This window comes from Aethalodelphis obliquidens, unplaced genomic scaffold, assembly GCF_003676395.1.
Source record: "Aethalodelphis obliquidens isolate GAN/ISIS:26980383/991018 unplaced genomic scaffold, ASM367639v1 scaffold24, whole genome shotgun sequence".
In the NCBI taxonomy this organism is placed as follows: Eukaryota; Metazoa; Chordata; class Mammalia; order Artiodactyla; family Delphinidae; genus Aethalodelphis; species Aethalodelphis obliquidens.
Genome location: NW_020837968.1, coordinates 18989503 through 19010725, shown reverse-complemented (window position 1 = coordinate 19010725; position 21223 = coordinate 18989503). Strand labels below are relative to the sequence as shown.

The following is a 21223-nucleotide window of genomic DNA, read 5'->3' as shown; positions in this document are numbered from 1 at the left end:
AGGGAGCCCTCCCAGCATTCCCAGTATTGCATCACTTCAGCACGCCTCTGGTTTAGAAGCTAGCTCCTATGTAGAAGTTGCCTTTGTATATCTGATTGTCGGTCAAGGCTGAGCTGCTTTCTCAAAGGCAGAAACTCATTCTAAACTCACTGTGATGTGTGGCACTGTGTTAGATGCCCAGCATACGTTTTATCCACCAGGCAGTCGTTGACCATGGGTCTAGCAGGGAAGGGCTGTTTCTTGATGGGAAGAAGGCTTAGGAGGGTAGGAACCTGATCCCTGAGCCTGGTGTATGTATGTGATGTTTATTGAGTGACCACTTAGAGCACAGCCCATTGTGAATCGCCCGGAATGCCGGTGGACCGTGCTGGTGGCAGAGTTAATACTGAACACTGACTGTTGATGGGCTCCCTGCATTCACGGTCCCTTCTTCTGGGAAGGGAAGGGAATTGCCCTGATTTCCTTTCGGGTAATAATCTCTCTCCCATGCTCTGGGGAGTCTGGGGGGGCTTTTGGTCATGGAATGGACATACGACCCCAGGAAGAGGCCTCTTCATTCTTGAGGGGAACAACTCCAGAATGAGGCCTGGGGGTTGTAATCAGGTTCCAGCAGTGGTTCCCTGACCAGATTATCAACTGGGTTTTTTTTGTTGGTTTTGTTTTTGTTTTTTTAAGGAAAATAGTTTTTCTCTTCAAGCGTCACAGTACCAGCTGTATTATAAATGTAGAAGTACTGCAGATAAGCACCATAGCAGCAGTAATACTGTATTTCATACTAAAAGCCTCAAATTTTCCTATTTTGTGTTATTCTTTATCGTAAGAAGAAAAAGATTCTTAAGTTCTTTATCAGGTGGTTATTTCAAGGGAGAACTGGTTTCTTAACTAAAACTTACACTCTTTAGGAATTCCGAGAAATCTCTTACCTCAAGAAATTGAAGATCCGAAAGCAGGACCGTATATTCCCCCCAGAGACCAGCGCCCCGCTGGCGGCAGCACCCCTGCCCTCTGCAGCCTCAGCGCCCGCCACTGTGAACTCCGCTCCCCCAGGTGCAGCTCCGGGCCAGCCTCGGGGGAGGGTGGGGGGACTGGGGCCCTGAGCTTAGGGTGGAGAGGGTGTCCGTCTGGGTTCTTCGCTGGCTGATCCTGGGGTGAAGCTCTGCCCTTGTTCTCCCCATCCCACCCCCAGCAGGAGGAGGTAGGTTGGGGAGGGGGGCTTCTGAGAAAGACCAGGGAGACAGTTACCTGCAAGGGGCATTCAGACTCTCCTGCCTGACTGCGCTACGCTACAGAGCAGCATTCCAGGGCTCAGCCTTGTGCTTCCGGGCAGCCCTGCCCCCACCATTCATCCTGAGCCTGATGTGCTGCTAGGTCTCTGTCGCCTGCAGAGACTTGCCGTACTTGTTGTGATCAGTGTCAGCGAGAAGTGCTCCACACCAACAAAGGCAGTGAGATGAGTTTGTGTTTTTGTGGCAGAAGGTACTGCTGTGTTTGTTCACTCAGGGGCACGTGTGGCGTAGTCTAATGGTCATGGCCACCGTGTGCTGGGTGGAGGATGAGGATTCTTCTGTGAACGTGAGCCCAGCAGTGACCTCCCTCCATCCTCTGGGGAGGGGGCGTGTGGGTGGTCATCCCGAGTTCAACCTGCTGCTTGCAGCCTGGGTCCAAGAGCAGGTGTGGTGGGCCAGGCGGGGTCGACGTCCGGGCCCTGCCCTGAGGGTCCCTTCTGCTTTCCCCTTACTTGCAGTTCACAGCTAAGTGATTCCGTTCCCTGCGGAGACCTCGGCCAACTTTCAGTTAAACCCTACGGGTATCCCTAGTTGTTCTCCCTCACAGGGACAGCTTAAAGGACTCCTCCCCACAGTGTCTCTTGTGGAAATGTGTAACCAGCTCTGTATGTTCCCATTCGCAACAAACAGAAGGCACACCCCTGACCCAGGTCTTCCTGGCCGGGATCAGTGCTAAATACCTAAAATGCCAGCGTTCTTGGCACCCGAATCAGTTCTCTCCGCTCAGTGTGGTCATGCTGACCAAAGCTCTCAGTGACTGCCGTGGACAAGGCTACTTTTTTAATTTTTTTTTGGCTACGCCGCACAGCATGCAGGGTCTTAGCTCTCCAACCAGGGATCGAACCCATGCTCCCTGCAGTGGAAGCGTGGAGCCCTAACCACTGGACTGCCAGGGAATTCCCCAAGGCTAGTTTTTTTAATGGGGTTGATTAATAAGCATCCTGTGAGAACTGTAGTTTGCTTTTAGGCATGGGGTGGGAACAGAATAACAGAAGGAAATCGGGAGTTCACGTGACCCCGGCGTCCCACCCTCTGGCCGGCCTCCTGGTCTTCCTCGTCTGTCTGTGGAGCAGACCCAGGGCGCCCCCGGCCACCTCTGCTCGAGGCCTGCTGTGGAGCAGTGTCAGTGCACGGCTTCTCCCTGGCCGGTCCTTTCTGTGCTGAGGACTGCGTACAGGTTGCTATCCTGTCCTCTGCTTTCCTGCTACTCTTACTCTTTTCTTCTGTTTATGTAGACTTCTCCTCAAGGAGATCCCTTTCTCCCTGATCAGAGAGGGTGCTGAAGCCGTTCGGGGGCCTTGCAGCCAGTCTGGCTTTCCCCTGGGAGCTGCTGCCTGGTCTCCTGCTCCCACCCTCCACCCCGGGCAGCAGCCCTGCCTAGTGATCCTTTTCTCCCATCCCAGACAAGCCGTTATCCAACATGAAGATCCTGACTCTTGGGAAACTCTCCCGGAACAAGGATGAAGTGAAGGCCACAATCGAGAAACTCGGGGGGAAGTTGACAGGGACCGTCAACAAGGCCTCCCTGTGCATCAGTAGCAAAAGTGAGTTCAGTCTGCCTGTGAACCAGAGGGATCTCTGTCTCTCATGGTGGTGTTGAGAATTAAACGAGGTGAAGTGCCGAGCGCAGTGTCCGACACACAGAGGGACCCCAAAACTGTGTCTCTTATCATCGCTGGCATTGTTCAGGTCCTCTGGAAAGGGGTGTGGGCACTTGTACTTGGCACTGCTGCTCCATGCTGTGGTCTATATTCACGTACCGAAAACTCCCAAGTAAAGACTGTAACAGCCCACTCTTCTCACCTTGTTCACAAGATGTTGGTTGGTTTGCCTCCAGGCAAAAAGTTCACAGCTTAAGCAAGTTTGGAAAATGCAGAGTTAAACGAAGGTGAACAGGCTTCTTTGCAGGCTTAATATGCCGACGACCATTGTGAGTTTCCAAGACCAGAAAACAGTACACCGCTCTTCCCATAGGAATCTGACCTCCTTTCTCTATGTAATACCTATTAACATCTCGTTCTGTAGAAGGGTTTGGAGAAAGCAGCTCTCACTCATCGCACCTTAGAAAAAGGGGGATGTTGCTGGTGAGAGACGATTGTGGAAATGAACCAAGGCCCCAAGCACTAGATTTTTTTTTTTTTTTTTTTTTTTTTTTTTGAGGTACGCGGGGCTCTCACTGCTGTGGCCTCTCGCGTTGCGGAGCACAGGCTCCGGACGCACAGGCTCAGCGGCCGTGGCTCACGGGCCCAGCCGCTCCGCGGCATGTGGGATCTTCCCGGACGGGGCACGAACCCGTGTCCCCTGCATCGGCAGGCGGACTCCCAACCACTGTGCCACCAGGGAAGCCCCACGCACTAGATTTTGAAGGAGAGGAGAGCTGTGGGTGACGAGGGTTGGGAAGTACCCAGCAAGTAATAACTGTGTAGTGATTTGAGATTTCAAAGTTCTTTCCCTCCGATTTGAACAGAGGAGGTCGACAAGATGAATAAAAAGATGGAGGAAGTAAAAGAAGCCAACGTCCGCGTCGTGTCTGAGGATTTCCTCCAGGACATCTCCACCTCGACCAAGAGCCTTCAGGAGTTGCTCTCAACCCACCTCTTGTCCCCCTGGGGGGCCGAGGTGAAGGCAGAGCCTGTTGAAGCTGTGGCCCCAAAGGGGAAGTCGGGGGCTGTGCTCTCCAAGAAGAGCAAGGGCCCCGTCAAGGAGGAAGGTGAGGCCCCGAGCTGCCCCGCCCTGCCGTGGCCCCATCCTGCCGGGGGCCGTGGCCTCTGCCAGGCTGGCCAGGTCCGCCTGTGCACAGCCTCTCCCTTTGCGCCCGAATGGTCTTTTGAACGCTGCCCACACCAGTTTTCTCATTCGTTTTCCCTGGGCGCAGGATGGTGCGAGGCAGCACACAGATGCCATGTTGACATCTGACACAGGTGAAGGTGACCCACTCGCCCTGCCTGCTACCTTCCCCTTCCTTTTTATTTATTTTTAATTTAATGTTTGCACTTCTCTATCCCCTTCCAAGGTACCAACAAATCTGAAAAGAGAATGAAATTAACTCTTAAAGGAGGAGCAGCTGTCGACCCTGATTCTGGTAAGGGAACGGGAGTGAGCAGAGTGAGCTGTGGGCACCCCGTTGATGAGGGAAACCATGTGGGACAGGGCTGCGCCTCGCCCTCTGGCCTCAAGGCTCCCCGGTCCTGAGAACGCACACGTCTTGTGGGGAGCCTGCAGACCCCCTTCTCCCTGTGAGACTCATCACAGGAGCTCTGTCCGTGACAGGTCTGGAACACAGCGCACACGTCCTGGAGAAAGGCGGGAAGGTCTTCAGCGCCACCCTCGGCCTGGTGGACATCGTTAAGGGAACCAACTCCTATTACAAGCTGCAGCTCCTGGAGGATGACAAAGAGAGCAGGTGCGCCGAGGGCGGGAGTGTCCAGCAGAGCTGTGCTCCTGAGAGACTCTCAGTGCTCCTGGGAAGCCAGCCGCCTCATGAAGAGCATGGGTGTGTCGTGAGGCCTGCAGTGAGGGAGGGAAGAGGCCCTCGCCCCCAGACAGCCTTTCTGTCCTCACTCATCAGTGTTACCTCGGGCTCCCCAGTTACTAAAGGCGTTTGGGTTTGCATCTGTTTTATTTTGAGCATAGTGGAGGCAGGTAAGAGCCAGTTCTGGGGTGCTGAGGGACTGGGCTGGCTTGGCCACACACACTTCTAGTACGGGCAGTTCTCTGCCAAGTCAATGGGCCCTCATTGCAGCCAGCACAGAACAGGAGCTGCATGTAAGTGGGGAAGGTGGGGGGAGCACTTTCGTATATTAAACTGACCTTTCCTTTTTAGCAAATGAAAACAGTTTACACATTGGAACTCCAGGAGATCCAAAAAGCTTTCCTTGTTGAAAGGCAAAACCCCTGTGAGAGTGGCAGCCCCCGGGAGATACAGTCAGCGCCCGGTGCATCTTGGCCAGCCGCAGGTTGTAGGCACTGGCAGGCTCAGGCTCTTCACATCTCACCAAACCTTTCATTGAAAATGTGGATGTCAGAAGTGACCCTTAAAAGAGCACACAGTATCTGTGTGGCTACTTAAAATTTCTGAAGAAATAAAAGCCTGCGTCATTTACTTTACTACCTACTCTTGCTGGAGATTAGAAGGTCGAAGTAGGGTATCTTGCTTGTAAAACATACCTTCCAAAAGCTAGATGTGTACTGGAGTGCAGGAGAAGGGATAGGGTTTTTGTGGAAATGTGCTGAGTGCCAGAGTGTGTTAAACAACAAGCAAATGAGAACAGAATTGTCCACCTCCGGCAAGCAAATTCTAATGGTGATTTTGGACATGGGCGTTATTCTGGTGGCCTAGATTTATTGGTTTTTAGAGGGAAAGGACAGTGTGGGCTGTTAGAAGGTTTTTTTCAGGATAGGTCAGCGTGGTGTCTTCCAAACATTTCCAGAGGGAAATAACCCAGCAGAGAATGAATTTGTATTTCTCTGGGCAGTAGCCCAGAAAGCCAGCAGGAAGCCCCAAATCTTCTTTGAAATCTCTGGTTTTATTTTTAAAATGCATCCACATCTTTCTGGATTTCCAATATATCTGTGTTTATTGTGATGTAAAATTTAACTTATGCATGATTTCCACTAAAAAAAATGAACTCGCCCAAAGCTAGGCAGCACAGCCCACAGGGTACCCAAGACTTGGCCCTAGATTGAGATAGAAACTGAAGACGCTAGCCTGGGTCTGTAGGTGGCTGACCCTGCAGGCCAGTGGCCCGCCCCCTCCCATTTCATCACATCTCAGCCTCTGATCTGAGCCAAAGGTTCTTCATTATTTTTAACACACGTCGTTGATGGTTGCATCACCTTGGACGCATGACTTCCAAGTGTTGCTTGCTGTGTTTCTTTGGGGAGAAGAATTGGATACTCTTATGTAAAGTTCTGTAGGCCTCAGGATTTACTCCTCAAGTTTGGCTGCCAGATACAAGGTTAACACCTGTTCTTTGGTACTTTTTATAGCCCATTTGCCAATATGATTTGGAAGGGCATTTTTAAATTACTCTAAACTTACAACACTCAGTTTAATCAAAGTAAAATTAAGGTCCTTCATTGTAATACCAGTTGCTTTTGTTCCTCTTTGTCAGTCACCATCATTGTGGGGTGTTTGCAGTTGTTTCTCCCTCAAGGGGAATGGCAGGGAAGGGAAACTCATCCTGAAGTACAACAGGCTGACCCTTGAATTTGTATCTGGTGTTCCTCCTCTCCTCCCACAGGTATTGGATATTCAGGTCCTGGGGCCGCGTGGGCACGGTAATTGGTAGTAACAAACTGGAGCAGATGCCATCCAAGGAGGAGGCCATTGAGCATTTTACGAAATTATATGAAGAGAAAACCGGGAATGCCTGGCACTCCAAAAACTTCACAAAACACCCCAAAAAGTTCTACCCTCTGGAGATTGACTATGGCCAGGTAATCACTTAATGCTCTTACACCTTCTAGTTCTGATAAAAGGAAGGGACACTATTCTTTTAAAAACGTGCCATGGAACAGATGGCATCATTGGTGAATCTTATCAAATGGTTAAAGAATTAATACTGGTCCTTCATAAACTTTTCCAAGAGAGAGAAGAGGAGGAAACACTCTTCAACTCATTATGTGAGACCAGTATTATCCTGATACCAAAGATGAACAAAGACATCCCGAGAAAACTCCAGTCCAATATCCTTATAAATATAGATGCAAAATCCTCAACAAAATACTAACAAACCGAGTCTAGCAGCACTTGAGGATTTATGCACCATGACTGAGTGGGATTTATCCCAGGAATGCAAGGTTGGTTCAACATGGAAGTCAAGTCCATGTAATGTAACGTGAATAGAATAAAGGACAGAAGCCACATAGTCATCCTGATAAACATAGAAAAAGCATTTCATAAAATCCAGCACCCTTTCATGAATAGAATCTGCCCCGTGAAATAGGAGATGGCGCTTAGATGAGAACAAGCAGTGTAAGCATTTTTAAGACTGTCAAGGAGGAACGGTCTTTGAAGTTGCTCCCTAAACACGACAGGGAGTAATTCACAGATTCCAGGTGAGGTTTCTCATCTGAAGCTATGTTGAATCATAGATCACGCGACTTGCTTTACCATCAAGATAGAATTATAGTGACTTGACATGCTCCAGTAGGTCCCAGTTTTTAGTCCCAAATTATTTCCTAATAATTTCCCATTATTTATATTTGTTGCTACTTTGGTGGCCATTGGTTTTCACAAAATGCTTACCTTGTTTTTATTTTATTTTATTTTTATTTTTGGCTGTGTTGGGTCTACGTTGCTGCATGTGGGCTTTCTCTAGCTGCAGCGAGCAGGGGCTACTCTTCGTTGTGGTGGGCGGGCTTCAGTAGTTGCAGCACGTGGGCTTCGGTAGTTGTGGCTCGCGGGCTCTAGAGCGCAGGCTCCGTGGTTGTGGTCCACGGGCTTAGTTGGTCCGCAGCCCGTGGGATCTTCCCGGACCAGGGATCAAACCCGTGTCCCCTGCATTGGCAGGCAGATTCTTAACCACTGTGCCACCAGGGAAGTCCCACCTTGTTTTTATATGAAAACTTACTGCTTTTATAATGGGGAGTGGTGCACGCTTATATTGCAGAAAGAAAGAGATTTGTAGATGGTACAGATTTAATTCCAAATTTTTGAGACCTAACATGTGTTAAAGGGAGAATTCTCTAGTTTATAGAGAGTGTCATGAGCTCTACCATTAAAAATAGAAATTAGCTCTTGTATAATGTTGAGGTGGAGAACTTGGGAGTTTAGAGTTGCACAGATTTGGTCTAACTCAGCAGTGCCCCCTAGTGAGTTTATTGTTCCCATTTCAAAAATATATACAGTTGAGCAACACAGGTTTGAACTGCATGGGTCCACTTACATGTGGAATTTTTTTCATTAGTAAATACTACAGTTCCACACAATCCGTGGTTGGTTGAATCCACGGATGCAGCACTGAGGATAGGGAGAAACCAGGAATATGGAGGACCAACTCTGTTATTCTCGGATTTTCGACTGCACAGAAGGTTAATGCCCTTAGTCCCTGAGTTGCTCAAGGGTCAACTGTATTTGTTTTAGAAAATTTTGAGAATGACAGAGGCACAAAGAATTAAAATCATGGTGTATGTCTTTATATACTACTTTTACTTCACAGCTACTTTTCCCCAATGTAACACTGGAGTCTTTCCCTACATACTGTATTTTCACCACCAGCTTTTGGCCTTACTGTTCTAGGAGCATTTCCCCATGTCTTCTAGAGCAATGCTGTCCAACAGAGAGAGATAGGCAGCCACTTAGGCAATTTTAAACATTCTAGTAGCTACATTTTAAAAAGCAAAATGAAACAGTGAAATTAATACTAGTTATGTGTTTAACCCAGAATATCCAAAATATTATCATTTTGATATATTAATATCATTGAGATATTTTTACCTTTTTTTTTTTAACTGAATATTTGAGAGCTGGTGTATTTTTAGCTCTTACAACACAGCTCAATTCAGAGTGGCCACATGTCAAAACCAGTGACTACTGTATTAAACTGCACTGAACTAGAGCATCATTTCTTAAGTCTGTATAGAATTCCATCCTGTGGGTGGCCATTATTTGTGATTTACCAAACAACACCCTCCCATGCCCCAATTAGATACTTAGATTATTTCCAGGTATCTGCTATAATGATGCTGATTTACTTACCTCTGTGCTTGTTATCATTAGAGATCGAGTTACCGGGTCACAGAGTATACGTGTTTAAATAAGGCTTTTTAACATACTAATAGTTTGCCTTCAGTGAAGTTACAGCTACAGCAGGGGTCCCCAATCCCTGGGCCACGGACCAGTACCTACTAGGAACCAGGCCGCACAGCAGGATGTGAGGGGCAGGCGAGCGAGCCAAGCTTCATCTGTATTTACAGGCGCTCCCCATCGCTCCCGTTACCGCCTGAGCGCCGCCTCCTGTCAGATCAGCGATGGCGTTAGATTCTCATAGGAGTGCGAACCCTACTGTGAACTGTGTGCGCAAGGGATCCAGGTTGCGTGCTCCTTATGAGAATCTAATGCCCGATGATCCGAGGTGGAGCTGAGGCGGTGATGCCAGCGCTGGGGAGCGGCTGCAAATACAGATCATCATTAGCAGAGAGGTTTGACTGCACAGAGACCATAATAAATCAGTTGCTTGCAGACTCATATCAAAACCCTATCAGTGAGTGGCAAGTGAAATCAAGCTCGGGGCTCCCACTGATTCTGCATTATGGTGACTTGTATAATTATTTCATTATATAGTACAGTGTACTAATAATAGAAATAAAGTGCACAATAAACGTAATGCACCTGAATCATCCCGAAACCATTCCCCCACCCCCAGTCCGTGGAAAAATTGTCTTCCGCAAAACCGGTCCCTGGTGCCAAAAAGATTGGGAACCACTGAGCTAGAGGATAAGAATGCATCTAAGACGTGTGTTTCCGCATCAAGAGTAGATGTATTGTGCCCCTGACAGCAGCAGCCCTGAACACTAGCACACAGGTTCCTCTGCAGCTTTGTTAAGCCAGGCAGATTCCAGGCTCAAGGCCCAATGCCAGTTACCTTCATTCAAAACAAATACCAAACACCGTTAGTTGTTAGGGGACGCCGTGATGGTCATAGTCCCTGCCCTTGTGGGTTCAAACGTGAGAAGGGTTAAGGCATTTTCAGCATAGCCGGGTCTTGGCTCAGCCTGGATTCCCCGGATGGCAGGGGTGAAGTCCTGTGCTAGTAGAATATTGGGAAGAGCAGTCCCAGAGAACTGGGGTGAGGGGTGCAGACTTGGGAGGGTTGATGCTGGGATGCGCTTTAGCTGCCTGGCGGGAAGTCGGACTGTTAGCATGGTCCTCTGGCACTATAGAGAATGCTGTGTGGATTCAGTCTTTGGGGAGGCAGGGCAAGAGAAGAAAGGAGACAAGATTTGTCCATCAGTCCAGTGTCCCCTGGGTCCAAGGATCACCCTCATAGCTGCCCAGCACTTCCAGGTTGGGCAGGAATGGGCCCCGGGCAGGTTCCCAGGCACAGGGCACCAGCACCCCCGGCATGGGAGGCAGTGAGGGAGGAGGTGAGGGCATGAGGGGAGTGTGGGTGCCTGCGGGTCTGCCTGTACAGAGCTGGATGCTTCAGTGGCGTCTGGAGTAAGAATCCGGAGCAGCCAAGAGGACCTGGAGGGGTGCACAGCAAGTATCTGGTCCTGTACACACGCATACATGCTTCTCCTGGCAACTAACGCCAAGCCTTTTTGATTAACACTCAGCTTTTTTTTTTTGGCTGGTGGCACTCCATCCTGTGTCCTTTCTCTGCCAAACACCACCACCACTTTGCTTAGGTTGTTTAATTGTGTCCCTTCCTGATTTTCTTTTTCCCTAAAGGATGAAGAGGCAGTAAAGAAGCTGACGGTAAACCCTGGCACCAAGTCCAAGCTCCCCAAGCCAGTGCAGGACCTCATTAAGATGATCTTTGATGTGGAAAGTATGAAGAAAGCCATGGTGGAGTATGAGGTTACTGCACTTTCTGTTTTATCTGTGAGCGTTCGCTGGGGTTGATGATTTGAGTGCCGAGTTGGCAACGAGTTTGGTGGCTGGTCTTCAGCCTGAGACATGCAGGAGCTCTGAGGCCTGGGGTGCGTGCTCTTTTGCAGAGGATCGTTGACCTGCGGTGAGATAGATGGTGTGTTGTCCCCTGGGTCCCTAGACCCACTTGCACTTTTCCCCTCGTTGCCATGATGGAGTGTAGGCATGGTCTTTCGTGGCCCAACCAAACGGGCCACCTGGGGCTGTCATGGGAAGTCCAAGACATAGCCCACTTACGGTAAAAGAACTCCTGTAACCAGCATTGACAGAAATGCAGAGAGCTTCTGACACTTACTTCATCAGATAAAATTCATACCAGCTGTTTTTAAGGAGAGATTGGGCTGGGTGGGATGGGGGTGATGGTATTTGTTTTTGTCCAGGGCAAGTGGCGGGGACCCTGGCCAAGGCCAGGCGTTTTCAGTTTGTTTCCCTGGGAAATGAGTGCAGAAGGGCCCCTTGCTCTTGCTGCCTCTGGCATCAGAGGTCTTGAGTGCTCACCCAAGGGGCATTCCCACAGAGGTCGTCCAGGCGCTGCTGGTATCTGGCTGGCAAACAGACTCTCCCCTCTTCTCCAGCCACCGAGCCCAGAAGCTTCAGGCTGCTCTGAAAAACAAGCAGGGACCAGCCGAGAGAGCAAGAATTGCAGATCGGCCTTGGCCATTGCGCCCCTTCGCCGGCTGGCTCCCTCCCTGCCTCTTCCCAGGGCCTTCCTAGAGGCTCCCGGCAGCCTTGGAGGGGGGCGGGACGAATCTGAGTGGTATAAACCACTGGCAGCCTCTCTTCCTCAGCCCCGCATCTCCGTGTCTGGAGCTCAGCCTGGCAGGACTGCTCAGGCTCCACTGTTGTTAGAAAACTGAGTGTTGGGTCACCTCCTAGGAAACCCCTAATGGGTTTGAAGATAGCCAGGGCTTGTGCGGATGTCTTGTTCAAACAGATAAACAACCCGACTTCTGTCTGGGAGGTCTGACTAGTTTGAACAGCTTGTGGGTGGGCTCCCCAGGAATGCTGGCAGCGAGATGTGTGGAGGCGGGGAGGAGGGCAGGAGGCAACTTCATTTCATTAACGTTTCAAAAGAAATGTCCCACGTATCATTTCCGGCTTCCTGTGCTCTGGCTTATCTGTGATTCATAGAATTTCTCAACTGTGATCAGACCCAGTCTCTTTCTGTGAAAATGACTTTTTTTTTTTTTTTTTAGCTTGTTTTACACTCAAGGCAGGGAACTAGTTGATAAGAGGAGGCAGAGGGCCAGGGGCCTGCTGCTGGAAGGCAGCCTGTGTTGAGAATGTGGCGAGGGGGGCGCCCGCTCCCAGCCTGATGGGCTCCACGTGGGACTGGGTGGCCAGGTAGATGAGTAAACATGGTGCCCAGGGGAACTGAGCGCTCCCTGTAAGGCGGGTGCGTCCTGAGCCCAGAGCAGAGTCCCAGCTGAGGTCGGGAGGGTGTGTGCTGTATCCAGAGTCCTGGCTACAGCTCTCGAAGCCTCCCTCTGGCTGCAGCTGTGGCTCTCAGTGCCCTGAGCCCAAGGCATCTCTCCCACTTTTCACTTTCTCCCTAAACGCAGCTGCTGTGGAGCCCCTGCCCCCAGCCCACAGTCGGGAGGGGAGGCAGCTTGTGTTGGTTGAGCCCTGTTCCTGTTCTTGTGGCCTTTGTGTGTGTGTGTGTGTTGAGGGTGTCGGTTAGAGACACCAGGTCTTTTTTTAAATAAACACCGAAATGAGACAGCTCAGGGAAGCCGCTCCCCTCAGAGCATGTGCTCTCACTCTGGTCACACTGCCCTTGGTCAGAGCATCTTCCGGAGTTCCTTCTTTAGAATTGCTTTAGAGCCAGCTCAGTCCATGCTAAGGTCACTCTGTTCTTTTATTTTATTGTGGTCTTGGCTCAGAATACATTACCCACCTCCTTCCCCGGACTGAGCGCCAACTATTTAACTCTTCCCAGAAACCGGCTCTCCCCTGGGGATGGACAGTACTGAGGGTACAGAGACGCTGACGTGCCATAGCTTGTCATCATTAGACGCTGTCACCACTGGCCCCTGATCGGTTCCTCATGGGCTGTGAGCACTTTCACATCCTGTTTCATTTAATCGGCGTAGTGGTCTCATCTCTCAAGTGCTTATCCAGCCCAGTCTTTGTTCCAGGCCCTGCAGGTGCTGGAGATGTCAAGACGGGCAAGGTGCAGTGCTGGGGCCGGGAGCTCAGAGGGTCCACTGGGAACAGCCCTGGAGACAGTGGCTCCGGTTTCAGGGTGAGGGGCCCCGTGCGGCACTGAGGCGGGAGAGGGGCCGAGGCAGCTTTCGGGCAGGTCGCTCCCACGGGGAGCAGGTGCCTCGCCCGCTAGCTGGCGACCAGGCCTCGGCCCCCAGAGTTCACGCTTCTGCCGCTGCAGCCAGCTTGCCACCTCCCTGGATGCTGGTTCCCAAGGTATTGTGAGCAGCACTGTCGTAGGGACGGATGTTTAACCTTTGGGGTGACTGATTTGAAGGGCACACTGTTGATTTGGTGTAAGCATGTATGTTCAGGGGTGTGTCCTCTGAAAAATAATTTTCACCGCTTTATGGTTCTTATTTTCCGGGTGGAAATGGCCTTGGCTCTGAGACCCCAGGGAGGGTGCACCTTCGTCCTCACTTTGGAATTAGATGGGAGTCCTGCTGTGTCACCTTCTTCCAGAAGCGTGGGGCTGTTTCAGACTGAGTGCAGGGGTGGGCGAGCCCTGCTTGGCTTTTCCCTGCCGCAAATGGCAGTGAGCCAGAATCTTCCCTCCCAGACTCCTGTCCCCTGCAGTGGGGGCGAGGCTGCAAAGCCCGTGGAGCTGGGTCACCGGCTGTCCCCGGGAGGACCAGAAAGACTTGTGACTGCTTCTGTAAGGGCCCAGGAGGCCTGGGGTGCCGCTTGGTCCGGCTCTCCCATCATCTCCCTGCACAGTGCTTTCAAAGGGAAAAATACCCCTGTCTCCTCAGATTGACCTTCAGAAGATGCCCTTGGGGAAGCTGAGCAAAAGGCAGATCCAGGCTGCGTACTCCATCCTTAGTGAGGTCCAGCAGGTAAGCGAGGGACCGGCCTTTCCTCCAGCTGCCCAGGGGGTCTCCTGGCTGCCCTGTCACGGCAGGGGGGCAGTGGAGAGCACGCAGCAGTACATTTACTCAAGGTTACATGAAACAGGCATACTGATTCATGATGATTTAGATGTTTTCAGTTCAACAAGTATGACAAGTGCCTGCCACTTGCGAAAAGATGGTCCCAGTACTGATGATTTAGCGGTGTTTTCAGTTATCAGCTATGCAGTAAACTCCCTATACGCCTAATGAGGAATTTCGTTCTCCTGCCTCATAGAAATGTTCTGATTTTTATTTTGTGTGTCCTTAAGAGAAGCTGAGTTTATTTTGCAGTTACTAGGAAATCATCAAATAGAAAGTTAAATATTGTCTTTCTCTCATTTATGTTCATTCAACATCAATTTGCTGAGCATCTCCAACGTCCCCCAGTCCCTGGAGCCTGATTTAAGCCTCTGCCCTGAAGGGGCTGGAGGGCTCCACTTGTATTTGGGAGTGGCGTGTGAAAGAAGAAAAGCAAACAGGAAACTCAAGTGGGACCAGGGAGGTGGGCTCCGGCTGGTGCTGGAGAGGAGGCCCTGAAATGTAGCCATTAAATCTGGTTACAGCCAGTCCTGAGCAGTGACCCCTTTCCTTGTTACCCACTGCCTGAGACCTGGAAGGCTTTCCTCAGCCCAGGCTCTTTCCTGTTCCAGAATGTTCAGGCGGAGGGGCTGGGGTGGTGTCCTTTGCCCATAGCACAGAGCAAACTGCAGCACAGGCAGAGGTTTAGGGTGTGGACAAGACCGTGTCACGGTGAGAAGCAGACTTGGAGCTTCGTGCCCGCAGGGTGCCGAGTCATTGCCCCCCTGCCATCCTGTAGGCCCCGAGGGTGTCTGCCAAGTTTGCAGTGACTAGTCCAGCTCCTCCATTTCTGTGTGCGTTTACTGAGCACCTTCTGCATAGAGCGCTAATGGCATCGTAGCATAGGGAGGGGCTCACCTTTCTGTGCCTGGCCCTGGCCCTCTGGGGGCACCAACGACAAATTCCCCACCTTAAAGATGAAGGTCAGTGGCCAAAGGGGCCTGACTGAATTTGGTAGCAGTGGGGGTTTTTCTCCCTTTCAACATTTTATTATGAAATGTTTACAAACATACAAAAAGTTGAAAGCTACGAGCCCACCACCTAGATGCCGCAGGTGACGTTTTGCGGAGTGGTGGAGGTTGATGTGTCTGTGACTACACAGCTCTCTGTACAAGGGAAGTTGTGTACGAGGAGCCCCGTGTGTGCCAAGCCGCACAGTTTGAGGACGAGATCCTGCCACCGCCCGGCTGAGCGACACCCCAGGAAGGAGGTTTCCTGGCCCGCGTGCCCCGCAGGCTGCCTCGGGACTCAGCTGCGGCACCCAGCGTCCAGAGGAGAAAGCCCGGCCAGGTGCTGGGGACTCAGTGCTGCTTCAGTCTGTTCCCTCTGTCCCCTCTCCTAAAGGTACTGTCCCAGGGCAGCAGCGACTCCCAGATCCTGGATCTCTCAAATCGCTTCTACACCCTGATCCCCCACGACTTCGGGATGAAGAAGCCTCCGCTCCTGAGCAACTCAGACAGCGTGCAGGTAGCACCGAGGTCCAGCAGGGAGCCCCGGGTCCCGGGCTTTGCAGGGCTGGGTGTCGCTCCCGTGCCACTGCCCCTCCATGTCACGATCCCTGGGGGCAGCGGCCAGTGCTGGAGGCCCACCACTGGGCCCTCGTTTTGAAGTGGGGTTTCTACCCGTATTAGGAGCCTGCCCAAGGGTAGAACGGTTGGTTTTTCCTGCCCTTCCTGGACCACGTCAGTCTGGGGAAAAGGAGCCTTAGGAGAGAGGGAGCGTCTTCCTCCCTGCTTTCCCTCCCTGCTTCATAAGGGAGCCAGTGATCAGTCCCCACCTGTCAACCAGTGCGTGCAAGAGGAAAGACCGTTCTTACCATCACCGTGTGGCTTCTGCCTCTTCTCCCAGCCTCCTTAGCATTCCAGAAATCCTTAGGAGTGTTCATCTGCGAACGGTTGGCGGGCTGTCCCTGAGCAGCTAGGAGGCACCTCGTCACTCTCTGTGTTGGACGTTACCTGGGTGAGTCTTTCTCCCTCACCTTGGTCCTTAGCTCAGGGTTTTTCTTGTGTTCCTCCAGGCCAAGGTGGAAATGCTCGACAACCTGCTGGACATCGAGGTGGCCTACAGTCTGCTCAGGGGTGGTTCTGATGACAGCAGCAAGGACCCCATCGATGTCAACTATGAGAAGCTCAGAACTGACATTATGGTAACAGGGCCTGCCCTTTCTGAAGCATCCAAACCCTTCATCCCAAGAGCAGTGGTCCCCAAACCTGAATGTGCATCAGCATCTCCTGGAGAGCTTGTTAGGACAGATTGCTGGGGTCCGAAGATTGACCGTCCTAACAGGTTCCCAGGTGTTGCTGCTTGTGATACTCTGAGAACCTCAGAGCGTTTCACCGGTAAAGAAGCACCTTGTTTGTGAGGCAGACTTCCAGTTCGCGGCCTCAACTGAGTGTAAAGACCTGTTTTTGTGGGGCCTTAAAGTTTTGTTTTTCCCCTTCATCTAGAGAGGGTCTCTGTTTTTGGAGGTTGTTGAGGTGTGAACTCTGCAGGATCTGTTACTGGTATCCTACTTGAGACGTAGAGGTGCCTGACGGCAGCTGTAATAAAACTGTGGTGCCTGGGTTCATGTCCTCTGGAGTCGAAGTGGCTCTTCGACTGGTGCACATAGTCGTTGAACTTGGGTGTGCTGGAGGCTTGGGCAGCAATCACCCTGCCTAAGCCACCCGGAGGAGAAATTTTTGCCTCAGCTCCGAGCTTGCCCTGGCCTTGAGCCCAGTCTCACATCTCTCTTCCTCAGCCCCCGTGTCCTTCCCTGCAGTGTTAGGAGGTTCAAGTGCACCAGGATCTGTTGAGCCTGGTGTCGTGTGTTTACGTCACTGAAAGAGTCTTTGCTCCGTGCTTAGGACAAAGTACAGGTCTGTGGGTGTATGCAGGGTAGGACACCAAACGGCCTGGTTCTTCGTGAAGGGGTTGTTATTCTCTCCGTCTATGATTCTGAAGCCCTTTAATTAAGAGGCAACGAGGAAGACCAGAATTCCTGACTTCTCTTAACTTTGGATAAGAGTATGAAAATGTAAGAGAACACACGTCGTATTTCCCATAACACACCCATTTATTTAGGCAGAGATTCCGTTACTTGATGGTTATTTGGTGGGTGTTTGCTCTGAGCCGTGATGTGCACGGCCCTGAGGATCCAGAGATGGAGCATTCATCCCCATTGTCAAAACCCCTGTAGTCCGTGGGCTCCCTGCTGCTTTTCATTGCAAGTCTTGGCTGCAGGGTGTCTCCTGGCCCCGGTGTTTTAACTCTTGGTGAGCTGGAGTGTTACCTGAGAGCCAGCTCCTTGTTCTAGAGGCTCCCTCTTCCCAGACAGTGAGCCCCGTGTTTCTAGCTTTCCTGATATCCCAAAGCACAGGGTTTTAGGGCAGAAGGAACACTGGGCTCATCCAGATAGGTGATGAAGAAGCCGATGCCTGGGGAGGTGGGGGCACTGGCCTGGCACCTGCCCCAGAGCGAGCGTGGTAGGGCTCGGAACACAGGCTGGCTCTGTCCCGCCCGGGCTCCACGTGGGCCGTTTATTACCTGTGCATCAGCTGAGCCCGTGATTGTTCTTCCTGCCTCTGTGCAGCTCTCTTGGGGTCTCCCTTGCTCTAATTTCCAGGCGCCTTCCTTCTAGGTGGTGGACAAAGATTCTGAAGAGGCTGAGATCATTAGGAAGTATGTTAAGAACACTCACGCAACCACACACAACGCATATGACTTGGAAGTCGTGGATGTAAGGCTCTCTCCTCCCTCTGCCCCCTTTGTGTCCTGCCAGCTCTTCCCTGCTCATTCCTCCGACCTGGGCCTGGGTAGAAAGGAGCAGTTAACTTTGCTTTAAATCACCAGAGGAAGTGACTCGGTTGTTTGTGGAACACAGAAGTTCATAGTCCTATGGTTTGGGGTTGGCTTTTTATTCTGTTTTTTTAAAAGACATTTCCTACCCCGAAACCTAGTTTTGCAATCAGAACTGTTATCAGAGATCCAAAATAAAGTGCCTCAAGGGTGCACCTACACGTAGCATTAATTTTAATAGCTAGTCTCTGCTAAATGGGACCTTGAATAGCAACGTTGCTCCGTCCCAGCCTGATTGAAACACCTTGCATACTGCAGAAGGCCTTAAAGTGTTCCAGCTCTGGGGACAGACAGCTGGTCGGTTCTCCTGTGTCTAGTCAGATCTCCAGTTAACCAGAGTGACAAGTGGTTCCTCCTGCCTCTCTCCTTTATTCAATGCTCCGACCAGATCTTTAAGATAGAGCGTGAAGGAGAGAGCCAGCGTTACAAGCCGTTCAAGCAGCTGCATAACCGAAGGTTGCTGTGGCACGGGTCCAGGACCACCAACTTCGCCGGGATCCTGTCCCAGGGCCTCCGGATAGCCCCACCTGAAGCACCTGTGGTACGTGCCTGGCCCAAGAGCTGTGGGGAGAGTGGGGCGGGGGGGCAGTGCCTGTTTCTGCTGCTGTCTCCACCAGAGCTTTGTGGGTACTTGCGTGAGAAGTGCGCATGCCCCGGTGAATAAGGGGCCTTGTTTAAAGATGTAGGTGTAGCCATGGTTGATAAGGTGAATGTTGCCAGATGTCCCTCTCCTGACCCTCACTGTTGAGAGCGTAGCTGCACACGTATCAAGCAGAGTTTCTGGAACAAAGGAAGTAAGTGTCCAGGCCCTGCTTTGAATGCTAATTGGGTGTGTTGACTGACAGAGAGCAGATTTTGGCCGCAGGCCAGGCTGAGTTCAGACCTGCCTCTCCCACCTCCCAGCGGGGGACCTCCTTGAGCTTCAGCACATGCCTCGGTGGAATGTGCCGATAAATGAGTAGAGCCTGACCCAGACCTGAGCGACTGCTGTGTCACCTGCTGGGTTACAGACGTGACCCACCAGGCAGGGACTTAGGAATAGTCTTCCAAGCCCCTCGTTTTGTACTTGTAAAAAGAGGGGAGCAAAGAGGCTTAATGACCGGACTCATGAGTGCTGCGTGGTAGCAAACACCCTAAGCTCTCTGAACCTCGTTTTCACTTACCAAAAGGAATAAATATAATAGCCATGTTTACTGGGTGTTCACACGTGCCAGGCCCTGGTTTAAGAAGCTGTTATTAACTCATTTAATTTTCACAGCAGCCCCCTGGGGTGCTTTCCCCCCAGTTTGGAGAAGGAAGTGGGGTCCAGAGAGATTAGGTAACTTCTCCCAGCCCCTGGGTACCCGGCAGAGCTGGGATCCGAACAGCCTGCTCCGGAGCATGGGCCTCTACCGCCTGCGGGGGCGCTGTGGGAAGTGGGGACACGCAGTCAGTAGTAGGTGGTGCTGCTAACTTGCCGTGAGAAGGTCTTCAGCTGTCCCTTTTCCATTCCTCCAGACGGGCTACATGTTTGGTAAGGGGATCTATTTCGCCGACATGGTCTCTAAGAGTGCCAACTACTGCCACACATCCCAGGGAGACCCAATAGGCTTAATCCTGTTGGGAGAAGTTGCCCTTGGAAACATGTGAGTAACCCTGGCTTTGGGGCTGGTGGCAGTTGATGGGGGTGGGTGGGGTGAGCTGTAGGAAGGAGAGCTTCCCTTGGCTGGGGGTTGATCCTGAGAATTCCCCACCGTGATTAAGAGGACCCACCAGTTAGGCAGTGGGTATCAGACGCCAGTGCATGTTAAGCAAACAAGATACAGGAACGCCTCACGAGACCAAGGACAGGAATACAGCCAGGCCTCGGGAACTGGCAGTGTCCATTCTTCCTGTGGGCTGCGAAACAGAGAGGTTGACTTGCACAAAGGATGGTCATCTCATGGCCCCTGTCCCCCTGCTGATGTGTACATTTTCTGTCTGAGACCAACTCAGATTGAACTGGAATCTCAATCCCAGTTCCAGATTCCCTGCAGAGGAAGTCTGATTGGCCCAGCTTGGATTGATTGTCCACCTTGGTCCCATCAACCGTAACCCAAAGAGAGCAGGGTTATGTAACTGACCAGGAGGGGTCCCAGGTTCGTGAGCTGGACAGAAACCTCCAGAACGCCCAGCCACCCCACAGCTCTAAACGGGCCCTTTCCTGAAAGCGGCCCCATGGCAGTGATCATGGGCATAAACTGTTCAAAAGGGGCTGCGCCGTCAGTTTCTAGAACCAGAGAAGGAGGGAGTTCCTAGCATGGAAGGTGGACTGGGTTCTCTGAGTGTTTATCTCAGCAGCTCCCGTGGCCTTGCTCTGCTAGTCATACTGTTGGTTTGAGAGCCCAGTGACCTTGGAGGCCCTTCTGAACCTGTCTTCTCTTAAATAGGTATGAACTGAAGCATGCTTCGCATATCAGCAAGTTACCCAAGGGCAAGCACAGTGTCAAAGGTAATGTGTTTCAGAAACTTGCTGCTGCAGCCCCAGGCACCCTGGATGGCGCAGGGAGGGGGCTTTCTTTCCCCCAAAGCCGCAGTTCCTATGGCTAGCTATTACAGGTTCATTTTAAAAAAAAAAAAAAAAAAAAGATTCTCTATGCCTGCCACTAGTATCGCAAATGCCATAGGAGAGTCCTGATTGGAGCTCCAGTAACCAGGCGCACTGGCTCTGGGTTTTAACCTGACTCTTAGCTTCAGCATTGAGGGACCTCTGGTGGCACCTGGAGCTTCTTGAATTGATGCAGCTCGTAGCCCATGATGATTAGGACCTCCTACTGACTAGTTGAAGCGAGGGCTTTGGAATTCTGCTCAACAGAAAGAGGGCCAGGGCCACTACTATGCTTATGAAAATCATTTAAGGCTGATACCCTGGAACTTGATAATATACCTACAGCTTTATGTCTGGAAGAAGGATGCAGTATGGGATGGGATTTGTGTGTCTTTTAAATGAACACATAGATCTCATCTCTCTGGAGCATTTTCAACACCTGTTGCCACAAATCATATCACTTCTGCCTTCTGTTTTGCAGGTTTGGGCAAAACTACCCCTGACCCTTCAGCTAGTATTACTATGGATGGTGTAGAGGTTCCTCTTGGGACCGGGATTTCATCTGGTGTTAACGACACCTGTCTACTGTATAACGAGTATCCTTTTACGAGTGTGCTGTGTGAGCCCAAAGGAGTGTTCTGGGGCTGTGGAGTCACTGATACGCAGCCAGTTAACCTGGGGTGGGCTGGCTAGAGACTATCCTGTTGTGTGTCGTTCCCCGCAGTGGTCTCCCTGGTCGGGGTGAGAGACCTGAACGCCCCCC

At 51.3% G+C, this 21223-nt stretch overlaps 1 protein-coding gene across 2 annotated transcripts in view; it reads left to right on the top strand.

Moving 5' to 3' along the window:
* Positions 1 to 21223, top strand: part of PARP1 (poly(ADP-ribose) polymerase 1) — a 42306-nt gene that overhangs the window by 20273 nt on the left and 810 nt on the right. The window contains exons 8-22 of one of the 2 annotated variants that reach the window (XM_027122353.1): positions 903 to 1047; positions 2690 to 2830; positions 3754 to 3996; positions 4300 to 4463; positions 4541 to 4689; positions 6530 to 6725; positions 10684 to 10812; positions 13842 to 13925; positions 15402 to 15524; positions 16075 to 16203; positions 17677 to 17775; positions 18283 to 18435; positions 19392 to 19519; positions 20303 to 20364; positions 20942 to 21056. In XM_027122353.1, the coding sequence (XP_026978154.1) occupies positions 903 to 1047; positions 2690 to 2830; positions 3754 to 3996; positions 4300 to 4463; positions 4541 to 4689; positions 6530 to 6725; positions 10684 to 10812; positions 13842 to 13925; positions 15402 to 15524; positions 16075 to 16203; positions 17677 to 17775; positions 18283 to 18435; positions 19392 to 19519; positions 20303 to 20364; positions 20942 to 21056 (2060 nt within the window). The remainder of the gene's footprint in view (positions 1 to 902; positions 1048 to 2689; positions 2831 to 3753; positions 3997 to 4299; positions 4464 to 4540; positions 4690 to 6529; positions 6726 to 10683; positions 10813 to 13841; positions 13926 to 15401; positions 15525 to 16074; positions 16204 to 17676; positions 17776 to 18282; positions 18436 to 19391; positions 19520 to 20302; positions 20365 to 20941; positions 21057 to 21223) is intronic. The other variant, XM_027122354.1, reaches the window with a different exon arrangement.